The sequence below is a fragment of the Pinus tabuliformis genome, chromosome X, assembly GCF_031772625.1.
Source record: "Pinus tabuliformis cultivar Carrire ecotype Pingquan chromosome X, CPIR1, whole genome shotgun sequence".
NCBI lineage: Eukaryota > Viridiplantae > Streptophyta > Pinopsida > Pinales > Pinaceae > Pinus > Pinus tabuliformis.
In genome coordinates this window covers 1,255,393,887-1,255,415,973 of record NC_142308.1, presented here as the reverse complement: position 1 = coordinate 1,255,415,973, position 22,087 = coordinate 1,255,393,887, and the positions used below count along the sequence as shown (strand labels likewise).

General features: G+C 38.7%; 1 protein-coding gene across 1 annotated transcript in view; it reads right to left on the bottom strand.

Annotated features, from left to right (window-relative positions):
- LOC149144546 (uncharacterized) overlaps positions 1-22,087 on the bottom strand; it is a 246,338-nt gene that overhangs the window by 204,559 nt on the left and 19,692 nt on the right. The window contains exon 2 of the mRNA XM_089448830.1: positions 15,519-15,624. Coding sequence (XP_089304956.1) covers positions 15,519-15,605 — 87 coding nt within the window. The 5' untranslated portion in view covers positions 15,606-15,624. The remainder of the gene's footprint in view (positions 1-15,518; positions 15,625-22,087) is intronic.

Here is a 22,087-nt window from a genome sequence, read left to right as displayed (position 1 = left end):
GTCACATGCTAGTAATCACCTTCCTGGGTTAGCATCGAATCCTCTTCGTTATAGGACAAAGATTATACCAAGATCATCACTGTGGTATCTATACCCTTGATGAACCTGTGATCTTCTATTGTAGCACCGAAATTCTCCTTCTGAATTATTGTCCCTGTGTTTGGCCCTTAATCTTCTTCGTTATTCCTTCATTACTTATCTGAATTGATCTTTGCATTTCGTCACTGAAATTAGATAGGTCTGAACTCCTTTTTACAGAGATCTGAACTGTAGCCTTTACTATACTTGATATCCGAAATCTCAAAGATATTTATCTGAACTTCACTCTGCTATTACCCATCCGAAATCACAGAGATATGCATCTGAACTTCATTCTGCTATTACCCATATGAAATCACAGAGATATGCGAAAATCTGACTATAGAAAGGCGAAGTGTGTTCACGCCTATATATAGTAGTTTCCCTCTATAAATAAGCAGACTTGAATATATGAATATGTGTGTCTTTTCATAAGGTGAGCCGACATTAGTTCTGCACTTTTTCTGGAGGCCAACTTGAAGAGAGGCACTTGTGCTTATCGTTGGAGGGCTTTATAGACTTATATACATTTGACATATGCTCAAGAAGAGCTCTTCATGCATGACATTAATTCTATGACTCTAATGATAAATCCTAATGCTCTTAATGGAAGCCATCTAGATAAAACTCTTGCTCATGAAACCCATGAAGCAAGGCATTACAAAAATAGTTTTATTCGCTTCTTTTCATCATTTACAAAGATCATAATTACATGTCATTATGAAAACTGAACATGGTTACACTTTACAACACTCCCTCTTAACTAGGGAGGTATTCATAATGGTACTTGGTCATTCTCAATCTGAAGAATTTCTCATAAGAAGAATCAGATTGGTAACCCATCTGTATAGCATCATATCAACCAGCATTGTCACATAGCAAGGCCTTGACTAACAGCTCTATCCACATGATCAGAGCACAATGCTAGTGAGACCAATGATTCATAGACACCATAATCATTGTCTCTCAAGGTACATACTCCACCCGGGTGTTCACAGAGTATGACCTACTTTGGACTATTCTTATCTTGGATAGCCAGTCCTCAAAGAATATCAGTCCACGACTACTCTTATCTTGGATGCCCTATCTCATCCTCAAAGAGTATTAGATGCCAGATGATTACCCAATCCTCCATTCTATCTTCCCAGGTGAAGACCAGAATGATGTGTCTATCTCTCCCTCTCAATTAGGGAGGACATATCAATTCCAATAAAGGAATGTACTCATTCCTACAGAAGGAATGTACCTAAGCTCCCTCTTGGCTTAGGAATTTCCAAGTTTCTTCCAAGTAAGAAACTTGTTTTTAGGCTCCCTCTTAATTAGGGACCTACAGCAGCTCCGCAACCAGCTGCTTGAAGAGCTCCTTCCTTCGATGTCATGAATTTCTTTGTCAAGGAGTATTCATCTTTTTGGGGCTTCTCCATAAGACACAGATCATCCATCACTTTCATCCACGGGTCAGTCATGTCATTACTCCTTTCATCAGAAAGTGATCCATTAGTCTTCATCTGGCCTTGCTTCATGTCATGCTGCCTTCTTCATGCCATATTTTCCAGAAGGATCTTACATCCTTCTATATGGTCCTCTTAGAAGACATCCACAGTTCTTCCCTTGGCAAACTTGCATAAACCCATCCAAATATTTGTTCAAAAATAAGAAATGAACACTTAAATCAAAATTACCTTTGTGATGGTCTTTCATCATGACATCTTCCAGTTTGCATCAGCATCCTGCATACATGTTGACATATCTCCCAAAGATATCCATTGTCAAGGGTTTCCATCTTTTCCAGACTTCCATCAGAGTCTTCATATCTTTCTGGGAGACTTCCTAGTCAAATCTTCTTGGTCTTTCGGATATTGATTGCTTTTACCATGGTTGTATTATCTCACGGTCTCTTCCTTCCTTTCTTCACACATTTCATTTTATTCCCAGGAGCTTCCAATCAGAGTCCCTCAATTGTAGTCAACCACCTCATACTTCATATGAGAACATATTATGTTGATTTCATCTAGTGTGACCCATGCCTTACGGCAACCTTTTATAGGAGGAGATTCTTTTCTTTTGATCATGCTTCTCAAGATCGAGCAGTGATCCATGTTAACTGCAACCATTCAACATGACTTTATAATATTGAATATGAAGCGAACAAAGTTCATTCTTCAGGTTAAATACTCAAGAAGACTTGGAATATGTAGGATCTCCATTGAGGATACAAAAATATATATTAAAATGTATGAATAAGAATGATGATACAAATGAGAGAAAGGGGCCTACTTATATACTAGGCAGTGCCGCTTCATGGAAGGTCATGTCCCATTTAGACATGCCTCTTCAGTTTAATTACTAATTAACTAACCATTATTACAATTATCCTCATTATTTATATTTATATTATATATATATATATTATTCGTAACACAATACAAGCATACATACCTCATTTACCTTTAGGTCATCTAGGCTTCGTTCAGCGGCTTCCTTCACTGAAAAGAGCTTCAACCCCTTAATCTGCTTCATCTTTTATGTCATCATACCATCATCCCATGAATTCCACAAGTTGGAGTTCCTGATGAGACACTTGCTTCCACTCTAGATTGGTGAACCTTCTGATGAAGATTCCATCAATGAGTCTTGAGGATCTTTCATATCCTTATCCAGCAGATGTTACCTTTTGATGTATGATGAGCCTTGTCATGGATGACTTCTTTCCTTCCTTTAGTTTCCAATGAGGTTCTTAAGAGCTATATCCTTTATAGTTGACTATCAAACATCCTTCATATTTCTTATGGTGATGTCACGAGCTCTTACTTCTAATGCTTTTTCTTTTGGACTTCCTTCTTTCAGCGTTCTCCACTTCTTCGATGAAATGGACTTCTTCTCTATCTTTCTTGTTATTGCCCTTCTTAAACTTAGGACAATCTTTCCTGTAATTTTCATAGCATTGAATCTTAGTTATGTTCTTCTTTCCTTTCAGCAAATGTCTGAATACTTTTTTCCCTCAACCTGTGTTCTTCTATCTTGCATAGAGATTACACGTTGAATAGCTTTCTTATCCTCACAGAGATTTGTTACCTTGTTCAACAGTTAGTGCATTTAGAACAATGAGGATTATCTCTCCCAGATCTTGCAATTGAGATCTTATGCAGATAACCCTTTATCCTTTAATGCCTTCAATTTTTGTAGATCCAATCCAAGTGATGTGAACTTCTTTATCACATTTTCAAAGAATAGTTTTACCAGCTTATCATATATATCTCTTTGATGTCTCCAATACTGCTATATGAGGGGTACTTCAATAAGAATCCCTTTCCATGTATTCAAATGAGACCTTTTCATTGACATGTTCAATGACTTCATTTTCTTCAAGGACTATGTCTATCCTCCTTTTCCATGCAAGGAATTTCAATGACTGGACCAGCTTATAGATCTCCTTGCAAAACGAAGTAATTTAACGAAATTTTATTATAGAATGAAAGATACTTACTTGACAAGTGAAGATGAAATCTTCAATCTTGATCACTTTGATGGTGGTTGAAGAAGATGTGTTAGTGCTCCTTTTGGATGATCTTCTTCCAAATGAAAAGCCCTTCCTCAATAAAGGAGATTGCTCCTTTTATGATGTCAACGCCTTTAGATCTAGCTTCCTTTGATGATGGTGATTGATGATGATTTTGATGCTTCCTCAGATGATCTTCTTCAAGGATAAGGAGGTGATCCTTGCTTCAATGAGAGGGAACTTGTCTTATAGCTTTTGAAGATGATGACAATGCCTTCTAGCCTTCTTTGTCTTCAAGATACTTTGTCTTCTTGGTGGTGAATGAGTGCAGATCAAAAATGCTTCTAGGGTCTCCAAGATGATGTGATCTTAGTCCTAGAAATGCTTCTCTTGGATGCCTATATTTGGGTTGCCTTGCTTTGTAGATCTCTTCATCTTGATGAGGGTCTTTGTACTCTTGTGCTAAGGACTATAGGATCCAACACTCTTGCTGGTGTAGACTTTTAGTTGCCTTGATTTGTAGATCTATTCGTCTTGAGTAGAAATAAGGCTTTGGCCTTGAATATTTGATGATCCGAAGACTTCTTAAGTAGACTTCCTCCTTTGATATAGGGTTTGATTCTATAATGTAGATCCTTCAACTTGCTTTGATATCCTTTAATTTTCGATTTGATACATTTCTCGAGATTCGATCCTTGAGTGTCCCTTGGTAAGATGCCCTTCCTTGGCTTTGTCACCTTAGCTCTAATACCATGTTGAGAAATCTAGGGCATTATTAGTTAGGTGATTTCTCTTGATTAGTAACTGCTTGTGAGTATTTTCACTTCATTAGATTAGGATCTTCTCTTTACACAAGTAATTAGTGTTCTTCTTCATCAAACAGCTACCAATGCATAAACATAAATAGACAAGAGACAAAATGTAGGCCATGAACCAGGGCCAAAACCTCTAACTCTTTAAGAGGAAAACCCACACAAATTCTTCTTATAGAGATTCCAATTGACGAATACCAAGACCAAGACCCTTGACCTAGTAGTTTCTCCAAGACCAAGACACATGTTCTCTTGAAAGTCAGCCTTCTTCTTCGATCCTCTTCCACTTCAATCTTCTTCATATCTAGGCCTTCCACATGTGATAATACCAAGACCTTGTCACATGCTAGTGATCACCTTCCTGGGTTAGCATTGAATCCTCTTCGTTGTAGGACAGAGATTATACCAAGATCATCATTGTGATATCTATACCCTTGATCAACCTGTGATCTTCTATTGTAGCACCGAAACTCTCCTTCCGAATTATTGTCCCTGTGTTTGGCCCTTAATCTTCTTCACTATTCATTCATTACTTATCCGAACTGGTCTCTGCATTTTGTCACTAAAATCAGATAGGTCCGAACTCCTTTTGACAGAGATCCGAATTGTAGCCTTTACTGTACTTGATACCCGAAATCTCAGAGATATGTATCTGAACTTCATTATGATATCACCCATCCAAAATCACACAGATATGCATCTGAACTTCATTATGCTATTACCCATCTGAAATCACAGAGATATGCGAAAATCTGACTATAGAAATGTGAAGTGTGTCCACGCCTATATATAGTGGTTTCCCTCTATAAATAAGCCGACTTGAATATATGAATAGGTGTGTCTTTTCATAAGGTGAGCCGACATGAGTTATGCACTTTGTCTAGAGGCCGACTTGAAGAGAGGCACTTGTGCTTGTCGTTGGAGGGCTTTATAGACTTATATACATTTGACACATGCTCAAGAAGAGCTCTTCATACATGACATTAATTCTATGACTCTAATGATAAATCCTAAGGCTCTCAATGGGAGCCATCTAGATAAAACTCTTGCTCATGAAACCCATGAAGCAAGGCATTATAAAAATAATTTTATTCTCTTCTTTTCATCATTTACAAAGATCATAATTACATGTCATTATGAAGACCGAACCTAGTTACACTTTACAACAGATAAAAGGTATTATATCAATATACCTAAATTACAAAAGTGTTAAAATATTAAGTGAAATATTACGAAATTTGAAAAAGTAAAATGGAGACTAGTAATGGAAGATTTCCTAAAACTTTTAGCAAAGTTGTATTTGCATTATTTAAACTCAAAGGATCAAATGCAAGTAGGGAGGTTATTATCTATATTGCTCCTACTCAAGAAGATAACTATGTTAGTATCAAATCTGCTAACCAATTAGTGGTTCATAAGCTAGATATAATTGAAATGATAGATAGGGATGAAAAACAATATGACATAAGCAATTTATAACTAAGTATTGGGAACGTTACTTTTGTCTTGCAATACACCGTTAAATCTTTATTTTGTGATGATAGTGATATTATTTTGGGTTAACCTTTGATGGAATCACTAAGGTCCTTTATCTTAAATACGAAGAAGAAGCTTTTGACATTTTCATACAAGAAGAAAAAAATAACACTATAGGACAATACATTGGAGCCAGATTAAGTGACACCAAAAGACATAAAATATATCTCAAAAGTAATTCTTAAAGAAAACCAAAAATCAACGCAAAATATGCAAAAATAAGTTGACAATTATTGCAAACAAAAAAGAAGAAATTTCTCGCCACAAGGACCACAATGAAACGTAAATTGAGAAGCTTAAGAAGGACAAGAAGTAGTTGGAAAATAAAGTACAACAATTTATAGAGAAGTAAGCATCAAAATCTTCAGATGTGGAAATTCAAGTTGAACAAAAGGGATCAAATACACATCTTGTGAACCTCGCTATTCAATCAAATCTAAATATGTTTCAAGTAAAGGCATACCAATTTGGTTTGAAGGGTACTCTGAAAACTTGAGAAATGCGTTGTAGTATTCTTGCAGGGGTGTTCCATCCATAAATGTTGCTCTTTGTATTATTTAGGAGACCTCTGGAGGCCTCCAAAAATCTATCCAAAATGATTTTGAATCTTTTTGCCACAATACATGAAGCTCCACCCATAAATAGAGTATCATCGGCAAATTGGGAGTGGTTTATGCTCTTGACTCCTCTGTTGAAGTGGATGCCAGTGATGGAGCCACTCTGCCTGTTGTGCTCAAGATTCCTAATCAAAGATTCTACCATGATGATGTAGAAGAAAGGAGATAGGGGGCAGCCTTGCCTAAGACCTCTTGAACTTTGAAAGAAACTCCTTGGTCTTCCATTAATGAGGGGGGCAATCTAGTGACCTTGAATGCAAGCTTTTATAAGATCTATGAAATCAGAGGCAAACCCAAACTTTTGCGAGACAACAACAAGGAAGGGATGGTTGACTCTATCAAATGTGTTGGCCATATCAAGTTTCAAAATGAAGCCTTGCTCTTTTCTAGATAAGCTAGAATGGATAGCTTCTTGTACAAGCAAAATGTTGTCGACAATTTGTCTATTTGGAACAAAACCTCCTTGGTTTTCAGAAATCAAAATGGGGAGGAGGTTTTTTAGCCTATTGCTAAAATCATGGAGATGATTTTGTAGGATGAATTGCACAGAGAAATAGGTCTAAAGTGATGAAAAGAGGAGGGCCTAGATTCTTTAGGGATAAGAGCCAAAAAGGTGGAATTGGTGTTGCCTCCTATTTTCCTTTTTTTGAAGACCCATCTAATCAGAAGATCTTTTTTGATGAGCAACCAGAACGAGCAAAAGAAGGCAATGGAGAAACCATCGGGCCCTGGAGCTTTGTCAAGATGAAGATTCCATATTGCAGATTGTAGTTCCCCTTTATTCTACTTGTTTGGAAAGAGCAGAATTTGCCTCTTATGAGACTAATTTAGGAATGTGTCTAATGAAGTCTTCATAGTTAGAGTTTCCTATATCAGCAGAAAGCAAGCTTTTGAAATGTTGGTATGCTTCCTTTTTTATTTATTCTTTCCCCTTTATTTCAACTTCCCATTCTCCTATGATTGACTCAATATGATTTTTGACCCTTCTCATTTTGGTGGTGTTGTGGAAGAAGGTTGTATTCTTATCTCCAAACTGTATCCATAAGTTCCTGGATTTTAACCTCCAGGATTCTTCCTCACTTCTATTATTTTTATATATTTCCCAGTATATTTCTTTTTCTTTCATTTGCTTTTCTTTTGTGACATCTCCTTCTTCCATACTCCTCTGGACATGATTTAACTCCATTTGTAGCTCTATTTTCTTTTGATGTGGCTCTTTATAGTGAATTATGGCCCATTCCTTAAGTTTGTTTCCAACATTCTTTAACTTTGATTCCTAGATGAAGCTTGGGGAGCAATTAATACTGTGATTCCAAGCTGAAGAGACCAACGTTCTAACTTTTTTGAAATTGGTCCAAAGGGGATTGTATTGAAATGGAAGAGGTCCCAAATTTTTGCCTTCTGCAAATTTAATAGCTATGGGCTTATGATCCGATGCTGCAGAGGAGTTGATTTTTTAAATCACCAGATTAAAATCTGATATGAAGCTATCTTGGATTAAAAACCTGTCCAGTATTTCTTTGATATTACCCATACCTAATCTTCTGTCGCTCCATGAAAATTTGTTATTCTTAGGAGCAATATCCACTAGACTATGAGCTTCTATGATGTTCTTTAGCTTGTCTCTGGAGGGATCTAACTGAAAACAACCTCCTTGTTTTTCATTTCCATGCAAAATCAGATTTAAATCTGCTCCGGCTATAATTCTCTTGTTGGTTTCTGAATTTAGGCAATCAGCCAAGGACTGCCAACATTGATCCTTGTCTCTGAAATGAGAGGGAGCATAGATATTAAATAAGCTGATTTGGTATCCAAAGATTTTATTTTTAAGTTCGGCCTTTATCTAGTGTTGCTCTTCGATCATATAAATAAGATCCCAAGAGGATTGCTTCCACATTGTGCAAATGACTACAGAGGCACCTATTGCATTTATTGTTATTCCTTCATAGTGCTTTCTTTTTTGCATTATCTGATTCATCTCTTGTTCGAATGACTTGCTCTCTTCAAACAGGAAGATATTAGGTCTAACAAGGTCTTTTGCAGCATTGACTTTCAAGGGATGGCCGAGACCTCTACAATTCCAGGAGACCAAATTCATTATTTCCTATGAGTTGGTGCAGAGGGACCTTTCCCTCGAACTGCCTGAGTTAGTTTTTTCTTGCTTCCAACACCTTTTTCTATATATATCTCCATTGGTTGTTGAGTTCCCATGGCCATTTCTTTTAATGTTGCTTCATCTCTTATTTCCTTATTTGATTTCCTTCTTGGCTTCTTGTGGCTATCTGATGGAAAGAGGGATTCCTTGGATTGGTTTCTTGTGAGAATCCTTTCAAAAGAGGAGGGAAGAGGGATCGAGGGAGGACTAGGGGAGATAGGGTGAGGGAGAAGGGGGGGAAGAGGGGATGAAGCAGGAGGGGAGGGAGTGAAGGAAACAAAATTTTCAAGGAGAAGAGGCAAGACATCCTCTCTAGCAGAGCGAGGGTCAAGAGGAGGAGCTAGAGAAGCAAAGGAATTGAAATCAGGAGGCTAAGAGAGAGAAGAGGAGGAAAAGGGTTGCGCCCGAGGAGGGGGAACTGAATAGGAGGGGTGTGGAGGCTTTGAAGACTTGTTTCCAGATTTTTTTCGTATGACAGTTTCCCAATGAGATTCTTGAGTTTCAGTTGCTTCTTCTACTTCTTTCTTTGGACATCTATTTGCAAAATGACCATATTTTTTACATACCTTGCATTTGAAAGGAAGTTGCTCGTAGTCCAGCTGTTGTATGTGAGCCCAGTTGTCTACCTTGATCTTCAGTGCTTCTGGTAGTCCCTTTCCCATATCAACTTCCACACAGATTCGAGCGCAAACATGCATATTATCTTTTGGCTCACTTTGGTCTATGTATTTTCCGAATGCATTGCCTATAGCTTTGACAGATTCATCTCCCCAACGATGAAGAGGAAGGTGAGGGTGACAAACCTATATAGGAACATCGTTAGGAACATCAAGTTCGAGATCGAAGTCCGGTGTCCATCAATACAAGTATAGGACTCTGGTGTCCATGAAATATGGCCCATTTCTGAAGATAAGATCTCTATCTTCTCTGGATTCAAAATAGAAAGTGAAGTAGCCTCTAACACAGAAGCGAATGGATATTTGGCCTTCATTTAAGAGAGCCCAGTTTCTTTCTACCCATTTTTGCATTGTTTTTGGAGAGGGCCAAAGGCCCATGAATTGTCCAACCAATCCCCTCACAGACCGAGATAGAGTTGCTCTTCGAGGCATCGCAAGAGGCAAAACGATTTCAGTATGTCCTCCAGTTTCTTTACAAACTTGGAAATAGCAAGTCGATCTCGAGGGGCACCAAGGGAGGAAACGAGACTGGCAAAGGCCAGAGCAGCAGCGTCCGGGGGGCGTAGCAGCTGAGCAAGCCCCCTCTGGATCAGACTCTGAAGGGGCCATGGGAGAAGGGAACAGAGGAAAGGTTTGGACGCGGTCTCAGCAGGAGAGCGCAACATGAGAGAGTGGATTAACTTTTAGAAAGATATTTGATTTTTAATTTTATTTTTAATAATTTCCCAAAAGCTTTGCTAGTGAATAGGCAAGCAATTGTATTCTTTATTTTGCTGAAGAATTTATAATAATAAAACCCTCATCTGCTACATTGGCTTTCCCTTCGAGGTTTTTTCAGGGACAATTATCCAAAAATAGCAGTGTCATATTTTTGTGTGTGTGTGTGTGCATTATTTTCTCAATTCCGTATTTTATCTTCCGCAACATTTTTATTTGTGAAAATTGCAATTGTGAATTATTCGCTATTTGCTATAAAATTAATTTACATAAGACAAAGAAACTACACAAGTTAGGAGAATAATATCCAGTAATTGCAATCATGGAAATTTCACACGGTATAATTGTCCAAAAATAATAGTGTCATATTTTTGTGTGTGCGCATTATTTTCTCGATTTCATATTTTATCTTCCCCAACATTTTTATTTGTGAAGATTGCAATTGTAAATTATTCGCTATTTGGTGTAAAATTAATTTACGGAAGACAAATAAACTACACAAGTTAGGAGACTAATATCCAATAATTACAATCATGGAAATTTCACTTGGTATCAGAGTCGATTGGATCAGTGAGCTCTAGAGCGAAGTGAGTGAGGGTTTGCAGTTCAAAGGGAGATTTGAAGCACAATAAACCAGATCTACGCAGGCCTAGCCAGGCAGTATGAATTGCAGAGGCAGGAGTTCGATTTCTAGTCCAAGGAGGTGATCCAGAGGAAAATCAAATTATCTCAATTGCAGCAGCAAACAATGAGGTTGTCGGAAAGGGTTTCCGGTGAACAGATCAGATTTTCTCAGAGTAGATCTAGCACAAAAGATTTGCAAGATAAGGGTTTTGCAGTAGCAAATCAGTGCAGGGTAAGGAAGAGAAAGCACACAGGGGTTTCGACTCAGTCTATTCATTTCTCCAGTAAGCCGAATTAATTCTACAAGAGAGGATCGAAGCAAGCAGAATAAATAGCCAGTTTACCCAGTTCACAGATTTAAAGCAGTAATCCACTTCCAGTTGTTGGATCTATTTGTCGAAGGAAGTACAAGTAGCTTTAGAAGACAGAGGGAGGCAGTGTATTCGAAAGCATTTCTCAATTGTCGATATGAGGTTCAAGTAGAGGTTGCAAGTTTGCAGAAGGGGGTCGAGTTAGTATTGCAAAGGAAACTTAGTGTTTCCAAATCGATTTGCCAAGAGGAGAAGGTTATAGCAGTAATTCATTTCCATTTGTCGAAGGAAGTACAAGTAGCTTTAGAAGACAGAGGGAGGCAGTGTATTCGAAAGCATTTCTTAATTGTTGGTACGAGGTGCAAGTAGAGGTTGCAAGTTTGCAGAAGGGGGTCTATTAGTATTGCATAGGAAACTTAGTGTTTCCAGATCGATTTTCCAGGAGTAAAGGTTATCTAGTTTATTTGAGTTTCACAGTATTTTCCAAAGATGACTACAGCAAGATTAAGAGATCAAGACAGGTTAGATGGAGCCTCCAACTTTGGCATCTGGAAGGCCAGGTTGTTGTTCCAATTGGATGAACACAATCTCGAGGAGTTCGCTATAGCAGCGATAACTATATCAATAGATACCATCCAATTTCATGACTCCAGGAGGGATAATGCCAAGGCGAAGAGGATGATCCTCAATGGTATTTGAGATCATATCGTTCCGCATATTGCAGAGAAGACCATAGCGAAAGAGATGTGGGACGCCATAGTCAAGTTACCAAGATCCTTCCAAGAACCGGAAGATGATTCTCAAGGAGAAGCTAAGGACGATCAAGATGAACAAGGGCGAGAACATAATATCCTATCTCACCAGGATTCAGTCGATCAGAGATGAACTTGCAACAGTTGGAGAGAAGCTAGCAGATGACGAGCTTGTGCGGATAGCTCTGAACGGGTTTACCAAGGAATGGCGAGCGTTCATCCAAGGGATCTCTAGATGTGACAAGCTTCTAGATTGGGAACGCCTGTGGAGTGACTTCACTCAGGAGGAGCTGAGGCTCGGCCTCATTGATGGCACTACCAGGAGCAGTGGTAAGGGACCGAAGGTGGAGAAGGAGGAGAATGTTGCTCTTGCAGGGAAGGGAAAAGCGAAGAAGGATCCCAACCACGGATAAGACTCGAAAGGAGAAAAGAAGAATAAAAATTTGTTGAAGGTCAAGTGCTTCGATTGTGTTGAGCCTAGTCACTATGTCAGCTCGTGTCCTAAGAGGAAGAAGGACAAGAAAGGGAAGCAAACAGCAGCTTCGACAGAGATCAAGGATTTGTCAGCCATATTGGAGGATGAATTCGCATTGATAGCAGCAATACCTCTAGGAGGAGGAGTACAACACTCTAGTATGTGAGTTCGAGCAACGTCCGAGGGAGGAACAATAAGGAGATCTAGATCTAGCCAAGGAGGGCTTGATCAGTAGATCAAATTTAGTTGTGTGTTACTCAGTTGGATCATTACCTTTGATGCGAGAGCCCAAGAGATAAAGTAGCAGGAGGTTCGAAAGGTCATCAACAGTGTAGAGATAAAGTAGCAGTCAGATAATTGAGAAACAGTGTAGAGCCAGTTAGGCACAGTTAGACACTTAAGAGATAGTTTCGGAGCCAGTTGTAGTGACTCAATAGATCAATGAGATCAGTACACATAGTTGCAATGATTGCAGCAACACAAGGGCATTAGTAGCGTGAGATCAGAGTAGCGCAATGGACATCAACAGTGTGAGATCAGTTCGGCTATAGCATGTTACCACAGACTAGCAGGTGCTTGATATACTCACAAAAGCCTTGGGGACGGCAAAGTTTCTCTACTTCAGGGAGCAAATGGGTATAGTGGAGAACACCTTCCTCACTAAGAGGGAGTGTTAGACTATGTTAGACTATGGTAGCAGCGGACAGGTGTTCTAGGCTCTATGATGTCTAAGATGCTAAGGAACATAAAATCTCCAAAACCCAGAAAAGGTTTCACGAGAAAATACTTGGAGACACCTCAATTAAATTAATTAGCTAATAATTAAATATTTCCTAAGTTAGACTTAGGAAAATTGGTTAATTAAAGTGAATTAATTGAGGAAGTTCGATTTTACTCTAGAGACTTCTAGAACAGTTAATTGATAGAGTCAAGATGATCTTAGCTATCGGTCGAGATGTGATCATGGCCGTTGAGACTCCAACGAGAAATTATAAGAGCAAGTCGATGGGGTTTGGAGAAGACACACAAGACATTCAAGCAATTCGACTTACCCAATTGCAGTGATTCAACAAGGGCGTAGTTGAAGCAGAGGGAGACACCAACAGCGGGGTTTTCAGCAGTGAGAAATTCTTAAGAGGTTTCCAACATTCCAGTAACTCGATGGGAGGCCGAGATTTCCAATAGAGGAGGCTGAAGCAGGCAGTGTGAATTGCCAGTGTGAGTTAGACAGTCAGCTAGTGCGAATTGCAGAGGCTACAGATCGTGTGCGGGAGGTGATCTGGAGGTAGAGCGAGTAGCTTTAGAAAGCAGCAGGAGGCAGATTGACTGCCGAAAAAAAAATCCGGAGCTTGTACAAATTTCTCAAAGTCACCAGCGTGCATTTTTGGGCTGCAGTGCGAGTGCCAAGGAGGAGTGCGAGTTGGCTAGGGGGAGGCCGAACTGATTTGCTAGAGGGAAAAGGGATTTCCCAGTTATTTTGCCAGTTGAGATAAATTTGCTGGAATATTTGCCAATGACTAAGCAAGCAGTTGTATTATCTATTTTGCTGAAAATTTTATACAAATAGAACCCTCATCTGCTGCACTGGTTTTCCTTTCAGGGATTTTCCAAGGACAGTAGGCGGCACAGCAGAGAGAGAACTATGGACTCTGGGTGTGAAACTCTGGAACACCCACGACTTGCAGAAATATGCGAGCAGGCAGAAATCAAAAGGTGCAACAAAGATCACTCCAAGAAATTTTTTTAACAGAATGAAAGCATCTGTTTGATTGCACAATGAGAGCATCTTTTTGTTTCAGAACGAGAGAGGAAGCATTTGTTTTGTTTCATAACGAGGGTTTCAGATGTCACCTGTGCAGACACCCAGAACCAGGGCAGAAAAGGCAGAGTCCAGTTCAGACAGTACAAACATATTCTGTGCAATATCTGGCAAGACATATCCACAAATTTGACTGGAGCAGAAAAGTGATAAGGGCCAAACAGAAATTGTCCACACAAGAATTGATATAATCATCATTTACTGATGATGTGACAAAGATGAAGCAGATGAAAACAGTGACCAGTGTTTTGGAGAAAAGACAATGTGGAACTTATAGATGTTTTCTGAATCTTAATGAATTGACTTGTATTAAAATGTCCACAAAAGAAGATATTTTCTGCATTCCATTTATATATGAATCTGAATCCTGATGTTACATGTATGAAGCCTAGTCAATAGCTGGATATATCTTGCAGCTTCATTGATGTTAGAAGTCTGTATAAATTTGTTTCCTGAAATCTGAAACAATGAAATATCTGAAATATGTTTACTATCTCTAAACTTTTTTCCAAAAAAATATTTTTTTCATGTAAATATCTGGATATAAAAAATTAGGTTTCTGGTTGCCCAATTTGCATTTTCAGGATAACTGCCACATCCACACCATAATCTTTTGCTGATTCCAATCCTCACCCACGAATTGTGTAACCTTGGTGGCAACAGTTCAATTCCCTCAAGGCTCATAACAGTCATTGACCTCAGAGGTACTGTGTAAAGCAGGTAGCAACTGACTGGTCAGTGACCTTGGATAACCGACAGGTAATGTCAGGCCGATGTTGTTGGCCTCTTTCAGCTTGACTCTCCAAGAAACTATGAAATAAAGAGTGCATGAGTGCCTAATCAAGTTGACTGGGGGCAGACCATTCAAATATTGAATGACATCGGGATTCTGATTGGAAGACATTGAGGGCAATAGAACAAAATTTGACAATTCTTGACTTCATTGATTGCCATACTTGTTATACGAGAAACTGTGTTCTAGCCTTATATTGTTTTCAAATTGATGAATGTGAATGCAGTATGTCACCCAATGTTCACAAGGAACTACACAACACAGAAATCAGCTCCCTAAGGCCATTGAGACTTTCTTTCCATTTGCATGATCTAGATAAGAAATTGGCAAGACTGTTATTTTAGTATTTAGAAAAAATATTTTAATATTTTTGAATCTATTTTAGTTGATTCTAAAAAAACTGGATTAGGAATCTAAAATGTTTCTCAACTACATATTCAATCAACGCAAACTGAATTTGAAGTCCAGCATATAGTACAACTAAAATCAGAAACACACAATGGAAAAAGGAAGCCCATCAGTATAAACCATATAAAAGGTAAACATCCAATCAAGCAACCAGATGTAAAATAAGAGCAAATAACATTGCTTTCCAAATACATTCTGAAGATGGAGATATGAAGTTATTTCTAGAACTGACTAGAAACTCAGACCTTGTTTGCAGAGCAAATACGGAAATGGTTCTGGAGCTTAGGCTTTTTGAGGTTCTCTCCACAGTCTTCACACTGGAACCAAACCATTTTACTTGAGATGTACTATCTGTAGCACCCATCAGAAAGTTTCCGAAGAAATTCAGTTATGCTCTTCACTAACCAAAACCTACTTAATCCATGAGGCCAATACTAATTAAAGTCTAAACTGACGAGCTTGTCAGAACTGATCAATTACGCAATTCCAAACTATAAGACAATGAAGGTATGGACTATTTGACTTTCAACAGCATGAGTTAAAAACTTAAAAAGTACCCATATCAAAAAAAAAGAGTCTTATCTGCTGATCTTACATAAAGTAGTTTTTCCTTTGAACAATTCGCAAGTGTTGTTAAACATATAACGCTAATAACATGAACTTAATCTCATCCACATATGGAAAAGGTTCACATGTCCATAATGGGTGCAGTTTTGGTAGCAGGTGTAGTTCAGGTGCAGATGTGGCACTCTGGCTAAACTTTATGAATACAAGATTGGGCAAAATACTTGTAGCATAATAGGTGGATGTGATTTCCATCTTTCTTTCTGGCAAAAAAATTTTAAAATTCAAAATTTATGCTATCACCCTTTGCCAATTTTTCATATAACATTTCATGTTATTGTATCCCCATATTCATTGAGCTTAGCTGTTGATGCATGAGTGAAGTGGGTACCTCGTCAAGGGTTTTGTTGAGATGCCTATAAATGGAATGATTTGTGGTTTTTTATAATGATCTTTCTTTATTTATTTTATTTTTTGTAATTTTTGCAATCCATGACAAGAGGTGATTCCTGTCTAAGAAAAATTGCCTCCAATTACTTGAAACAATTCCTGGATGAGATTGGTCTAACAGAACTACTTCCCATGACCAAAAGTAATTCCTGTCACATAGGAATCACATCGTGACTAGAATTATCAGTACATGTGAAACTAGGTAATATGGCCCTTTAAATGATTCCTCTTTTCACATTAAAAATGTTATGTAAAAATTTAATGATTTTGTAATTATAGGTTAATTAGGCAAAAGGGCACAATCAGAAGATCATGCCCTTTTACCAAGAGGCACCTGAGGCGGTATATAAGCGAAGGGCCCTTCTATGTAATTCATCATTCAAATCATTAATAAAATATATATCTATTTCTGTCCATTTATGAGCTGTTTGCTTCATTTGGTATCAGAACCGGCCACTGTCGCTGAACTTTCGTCAATTCACCGCCTATTGTTCCGTCCACAACACGTCCATCGCTCTTTGTTCCATTGCTCAAACACTCTCTGTTGTTTCGTGACTTTTCGTAATTCTCCATTGTCCCTGCGTCTCATTCCCATCACTAGACACTGTGTCGACCACTTCTACATCCCTGTGCCATCTCTCGCTGTGTACATTCCTCGCCACCCAAACTCTAAGTCTTACGCTTGGCAGTGGAAACCCTATCACGGACAGGCAGCCAAAACCCGACCAGTCGTCCTTGCTACCACCCAGTCGTCGTCCAGTCGTCCGTTGTGGTTGTGTATTGTTCTTCGTTCAATATACATCTCCATTCGAAGCCACAGATTTGTAAGCACACTCCACCGTCGACGGTCGCACCTCTTCCAACAATCACCGACAGTCGTTGACTCCATTGTTCCGTTCGACATCGCCATTCGTTGCTTCATTCCATTCGAACCATTCGTTGTCCTCCATTTGTAGTTTCATTTTAATTAAAATATATTTTAGTAGTTCACCATATTAACATATAGTTATATGTTAATATAATTATATTATTTAAAGCAAACTATATATATATATATATATATATATATATATATATATATATAAATAATAAAAAATAAAAATAACATTCAAGTTAAGGAAGAAGGTTAAGTTGGATAAATATACACCACCACATACCTGATCAATGTCTGCATCAATGACAATGGTTGATTTTAGTAAAAAAATTATAGATCTTGAGAATAAGGTTACTGGACATTCTAATGAAATCAAGGAGCTCCAAGATACAACGAAGAGAATAGAGAATCAGCTCGAGCAGAATCATAACGAATTTAAAAAGGATCATACAATCCTTTCAAATAAGATGGATCAAAATCATAATGCAGCATCAATAGCTCATAATCAAGCAATGGTGATGTTGACCTGTATTTGTGACAAGTTGAAAATTACACCTGATCAAATACCCCAGAATAACGAAGCTACTCAACATCCAAATTTTGCGGATACATCAAACTCATCAGAGTCACATTAGATCCCTGAGTCTACAAAAGCATCCTCCAAGGCCAATCAACAAAATAGTAACACGAATTTTCAAAATATGTAGCTCTGAAAACAATACTCAAATTGCAACATATCAACGACGAGCAAAACTTGAGCTCTCTAAATTTGACGGTAACGAGAAATACAATGTTACATGGTTCAATAAAGCAGAAGAATATTTCGAGATGTACAGTATTGACAATGATGATGAAAAGATCAAGCATGCATCCATGCAAATAGAAGGCGTAGCATATAATTGGTATATGTGGTGGAAGAAGATGACACTTGCTATCAGGGGGAAGAAATTCAAAAACGCATTCTTTAAGAGGTTCCAAGGTGTCAAGGAAGAAGATTTCTTCTCGGCACTCGCCAAACTGCAACAAAAAGGAAATGTGGATGAATACACTAGAGAATGGGAAACTCTAGCTACATGAGTACCTAGATTATCAAAGACTCGTCTCATTCAATCATACATCACGAGACTTAAACCACATCTCCAGGCTGAGCTTGAGCTTCATGACATCACTTCTATAGAAGAAGCAAGACAGAAAGCAAAAGTTGCAGAAAAGAAGCTCGAAAGGATGCAGTGGCCAAAAGTTGAAAGAGTATATTCGAGACAAAGATTTCCCCAAACTGCTAACACGGATAATACAAAATATGTTCCACCACATCTTCGTGAAGGAGAAAAAACTAATTTGGAAATGCAAAGAATGAAAGAAGGTAAGTGCAAATGTTGTGGCGAAAAATGGGATCCTAAACATAAATGTGCTAAGGGAAAAGAGACCAAGAACCTGTATACATGTGAAGCAACCAATGATTCAGACAATGAAGAATCAAACATAGAAGAAGTTGAAGATTCTCCACAATTTTCTCCAGAACCAAATAACAAGAATATTCCACAAGTGTCATTATCGGCGATCACAAGTATATCTCACCCCAGACATTAAAGTTAAAAGGACATATCAAAAAAAGCAATGTAATGGTTCTAATCATTGTTTTAAAAGCCGGCCAGCTCAGAACTGAATCGGCCGAGTTGGTCCGAGCCGGAAAAAAATTTGCAACCCGACCTCTGAACCGGTTCGGCCGAGTCCGTATCAACCCGGTCGGGTCACGGACAGCGGCCAATAAACCCATAAAACCGCTTTTTTTTAATTTTTTATGTTTTTGCTGAGTGGGGGGGACTCCAAATGGTTTTATTAATTGGTTAGTTGGTCTTTGGGGTCCATTCCCCTCTCCCAAACCCTATTTAACCCACTCAACTCCTCTCATTCTCCCACAGCCATTTCATGCATTTGAGTGAGAACTTCAGTGAGAGTTTGTGAGGAGTTGTTGAGTTTGTTTCTGGAGTAGCAGTGAAGAGTCTTGGGCAAGCATTGTAGCTGGAGTGAGGAGCTTCTTGGGCAGCCATTTGGAGCAACATTGAGGAGTTGATTTCTTGGAGCAAGCTTGAGGAGGCAGTTTGTGCCTGGAGGCTGGAGGTATTTTTTCTCACTTGTACAAATCTGTTTTTGCTTATTAAATTTTAGGTGCATATCTAGAAATCCTAAAGAGTATTTTTTGTGAAAGAAATGAAAATTGAATCAATGTTTTTTTTTTTTTTTTCATTTTCAAATTGTTTGCTTTCATTTCCAAGTCAAAAAATGGCACCTAGAGTGAAAGATGTTGCTTGGGCATATGTTGAAATGGTTGATAGTCAAATGCATTGCAAATTTTGTCATAGGAAAATTAAGGAAGGTCCTGGGGGCATTAATAGGCTGAAACAACACTTGGCGAGAATTACAAGCCAAATTACTCCATCTACCTCACCAGAAATTGGGGAGATTAGGAAGGAATTGTTAGCCAGCTTTAAGAAGTTTAAAGAAGATAAGGCTAGGCAAAAAGAGTTAGAGACTGAAATTGGGAGGAAGAGGGAGATACAAAAAATGATGGCTACTAACCCCCATTATGATTTTGAGGGTTCTTCCTCTATCCCTCATACTGATGCATCCAACCCTTTCCGATATGTTCCTCCCTCTTTTGATTCTATTCAAAAAAAGGAAAAGGGTAGAATGAAAAAGGGTGATATGACTATCAAAAGTTATTTCACTCCCTCCTCTCCATTAGATGCACATGGTCCTCAAGCTAGTAAAAATCTAATGCAACCCACTTTAGATGACCATTGGAAGAAAGAATTGAGGGAGACTGTTTGTGATTACATAGCTAGATGGTGGTATGATGCTGACATCCCCTTCAATGCTTCCCGTTCACCATATTATGAGCCTATGTTTGATGCCATACATGCTGTTGGAAAAGGCTTCAAAGGCCCTACTATGCATGAGCTAAGGGGGTATCGTTTGCAGAAAGAAACTTCATCCATTAATGAGTATTTGAAATATTTCAAGGACTCATGGGCAAGAACAGGATGTACCATCATGTCAGATGGATGGACTGATCAAAGAAACTGTACCATCACAAACTTTCTTATCTTCTTCCCATGGAGAACCATGTTTTTAAAATCAGTTGACGCATCTGATAAGGTAAAAGATGGGCAATTGTTGTTTCAACTATTGGATCAGGTTGTTGAGGAGGTGGGGGTGGCTAATGTTGTTCAAGTCATCACAGATAATGCCTCTAACTATGTTCTTGCTGGTAAACTGTTAGAGGAAAAACACAAGACCATCTTTTGGAACCCATGTGTTGCACATTGCATAGACCTCATGCTTGAGGATATTGGAAAATTAGAATGGGTCAAAAACATTGTAGATCATGCCAAAAGCATAACAAAATTTATCTACAATCATTCATGGATTTTGAGCCTCATAAGGAAACACACTAGGGGCAGGGATATTATTAGGCCTACCATCACTAGATTTGCTACTCATTTTTTGACATTGCAATCTATGCTTTCCCAAAATAGAAACTTGCAAAAGATGTTTTCCAGTGATGAATGGAATCAAAGCAATTGGTCTCACAAACTGGAAGGCAAAGAATTGAAAAAGAAAGTTAATGAAGAAACTTTTTGGAGAAAGGCAGCAGAGATTGTGAAGCTTGTTGAGCCACTGGTTAAGGTGTTGTGGTTGGTGGATGGGGAAAGATTGGCTATGGGCTTCATTTATGAGGCTATGGATCAAGCAAAGGAGCAAATAAAGAGGGCATACAAGGATAAAGTGGCTAAGTATGGGCCCATTTGGGCAATCATTGATGAAAGATGGAACAATCAACTCCATCGCCCTATACATGCAGCTGGGTATTTTTTGAACCCAAGGTATCATTATAAAGCTAAGGAGTCAGGAGCTTTGAGGGGGGAGGTTAGAGATGGACTGATTGACTGCATTGATCGCATGATCCCATTGGAGTCTAATCAGCTGGAGATACACCAACAAGTCATGACCTTCAGCAATGCCTCAAGCACCTTTGGGAAGAACCTAGCAAAGATTGCAAGAGAAGCAGATGAGCCAGGTAAACAAAATTTCAATTTTCAATTCTTAATAGTTTTTTTAAATTTTGTTAAATCGTTTATAATATGAAAGTTGGATATAATTTGTAATTTTGTTGAGCTAACTCATTACACTCCTATGTTTTTTGCAGCACAATGGTGGGAGGATTTTGGTGGCCATTGTCCTAAATTGCAGAAGTTTGCAATTCGTATTTTGAGTCAAACTTGCAATGCTACTGGGTGTGAGTGCAATTGGTCTGTCTTTGAGAGGATTCACACAAAGAAGAGAAATCGTTTGGATCAAAAACGGTTAAATGATCTAGTCTATGTCCAATACAACCTCCGGCTCAGACGCAACCAATTGTTGAACAAAAGACCTGATTCAGATCCCATTGTGTTGGAAGACATTGATCCAACATCAGATTGGGTAGTGGAGAGTCATCCAGCAGAGTTTGATCCTGATGAGGATCTTGATTTTGATTTAGATAGGGAGGCATCACTCGAACATGATGTTCAGTTGAATGCAGATCCCGATCCACTTGTACTACCAGCCTCAGCCTCACAGCCAGCAAGGACTCCAGTTGCAGGCGCTTCCTCTGCTCAGCCACGACAGAAGTGCAGCCGCATATCTTCTCTATCTCAGCTTGCATCTGCTGCACAGCCTGCTAGTGCTACCACTTCTACAGTTGCAGTTGGAGATGATGATGAGGAGGAGCCATGGGGCCCCCTGTCTGACTCTGATGATGATCCAGAGATTGATCCACATGATCTTGGCTCCTCTGGCAGTAGCTACTAGCCAGTGGCCCAGTAGTACTGGTCACAGTTTACTTTTGTTGTAGAGGCCATTTCTAGCCTCCTTGGTTATGTG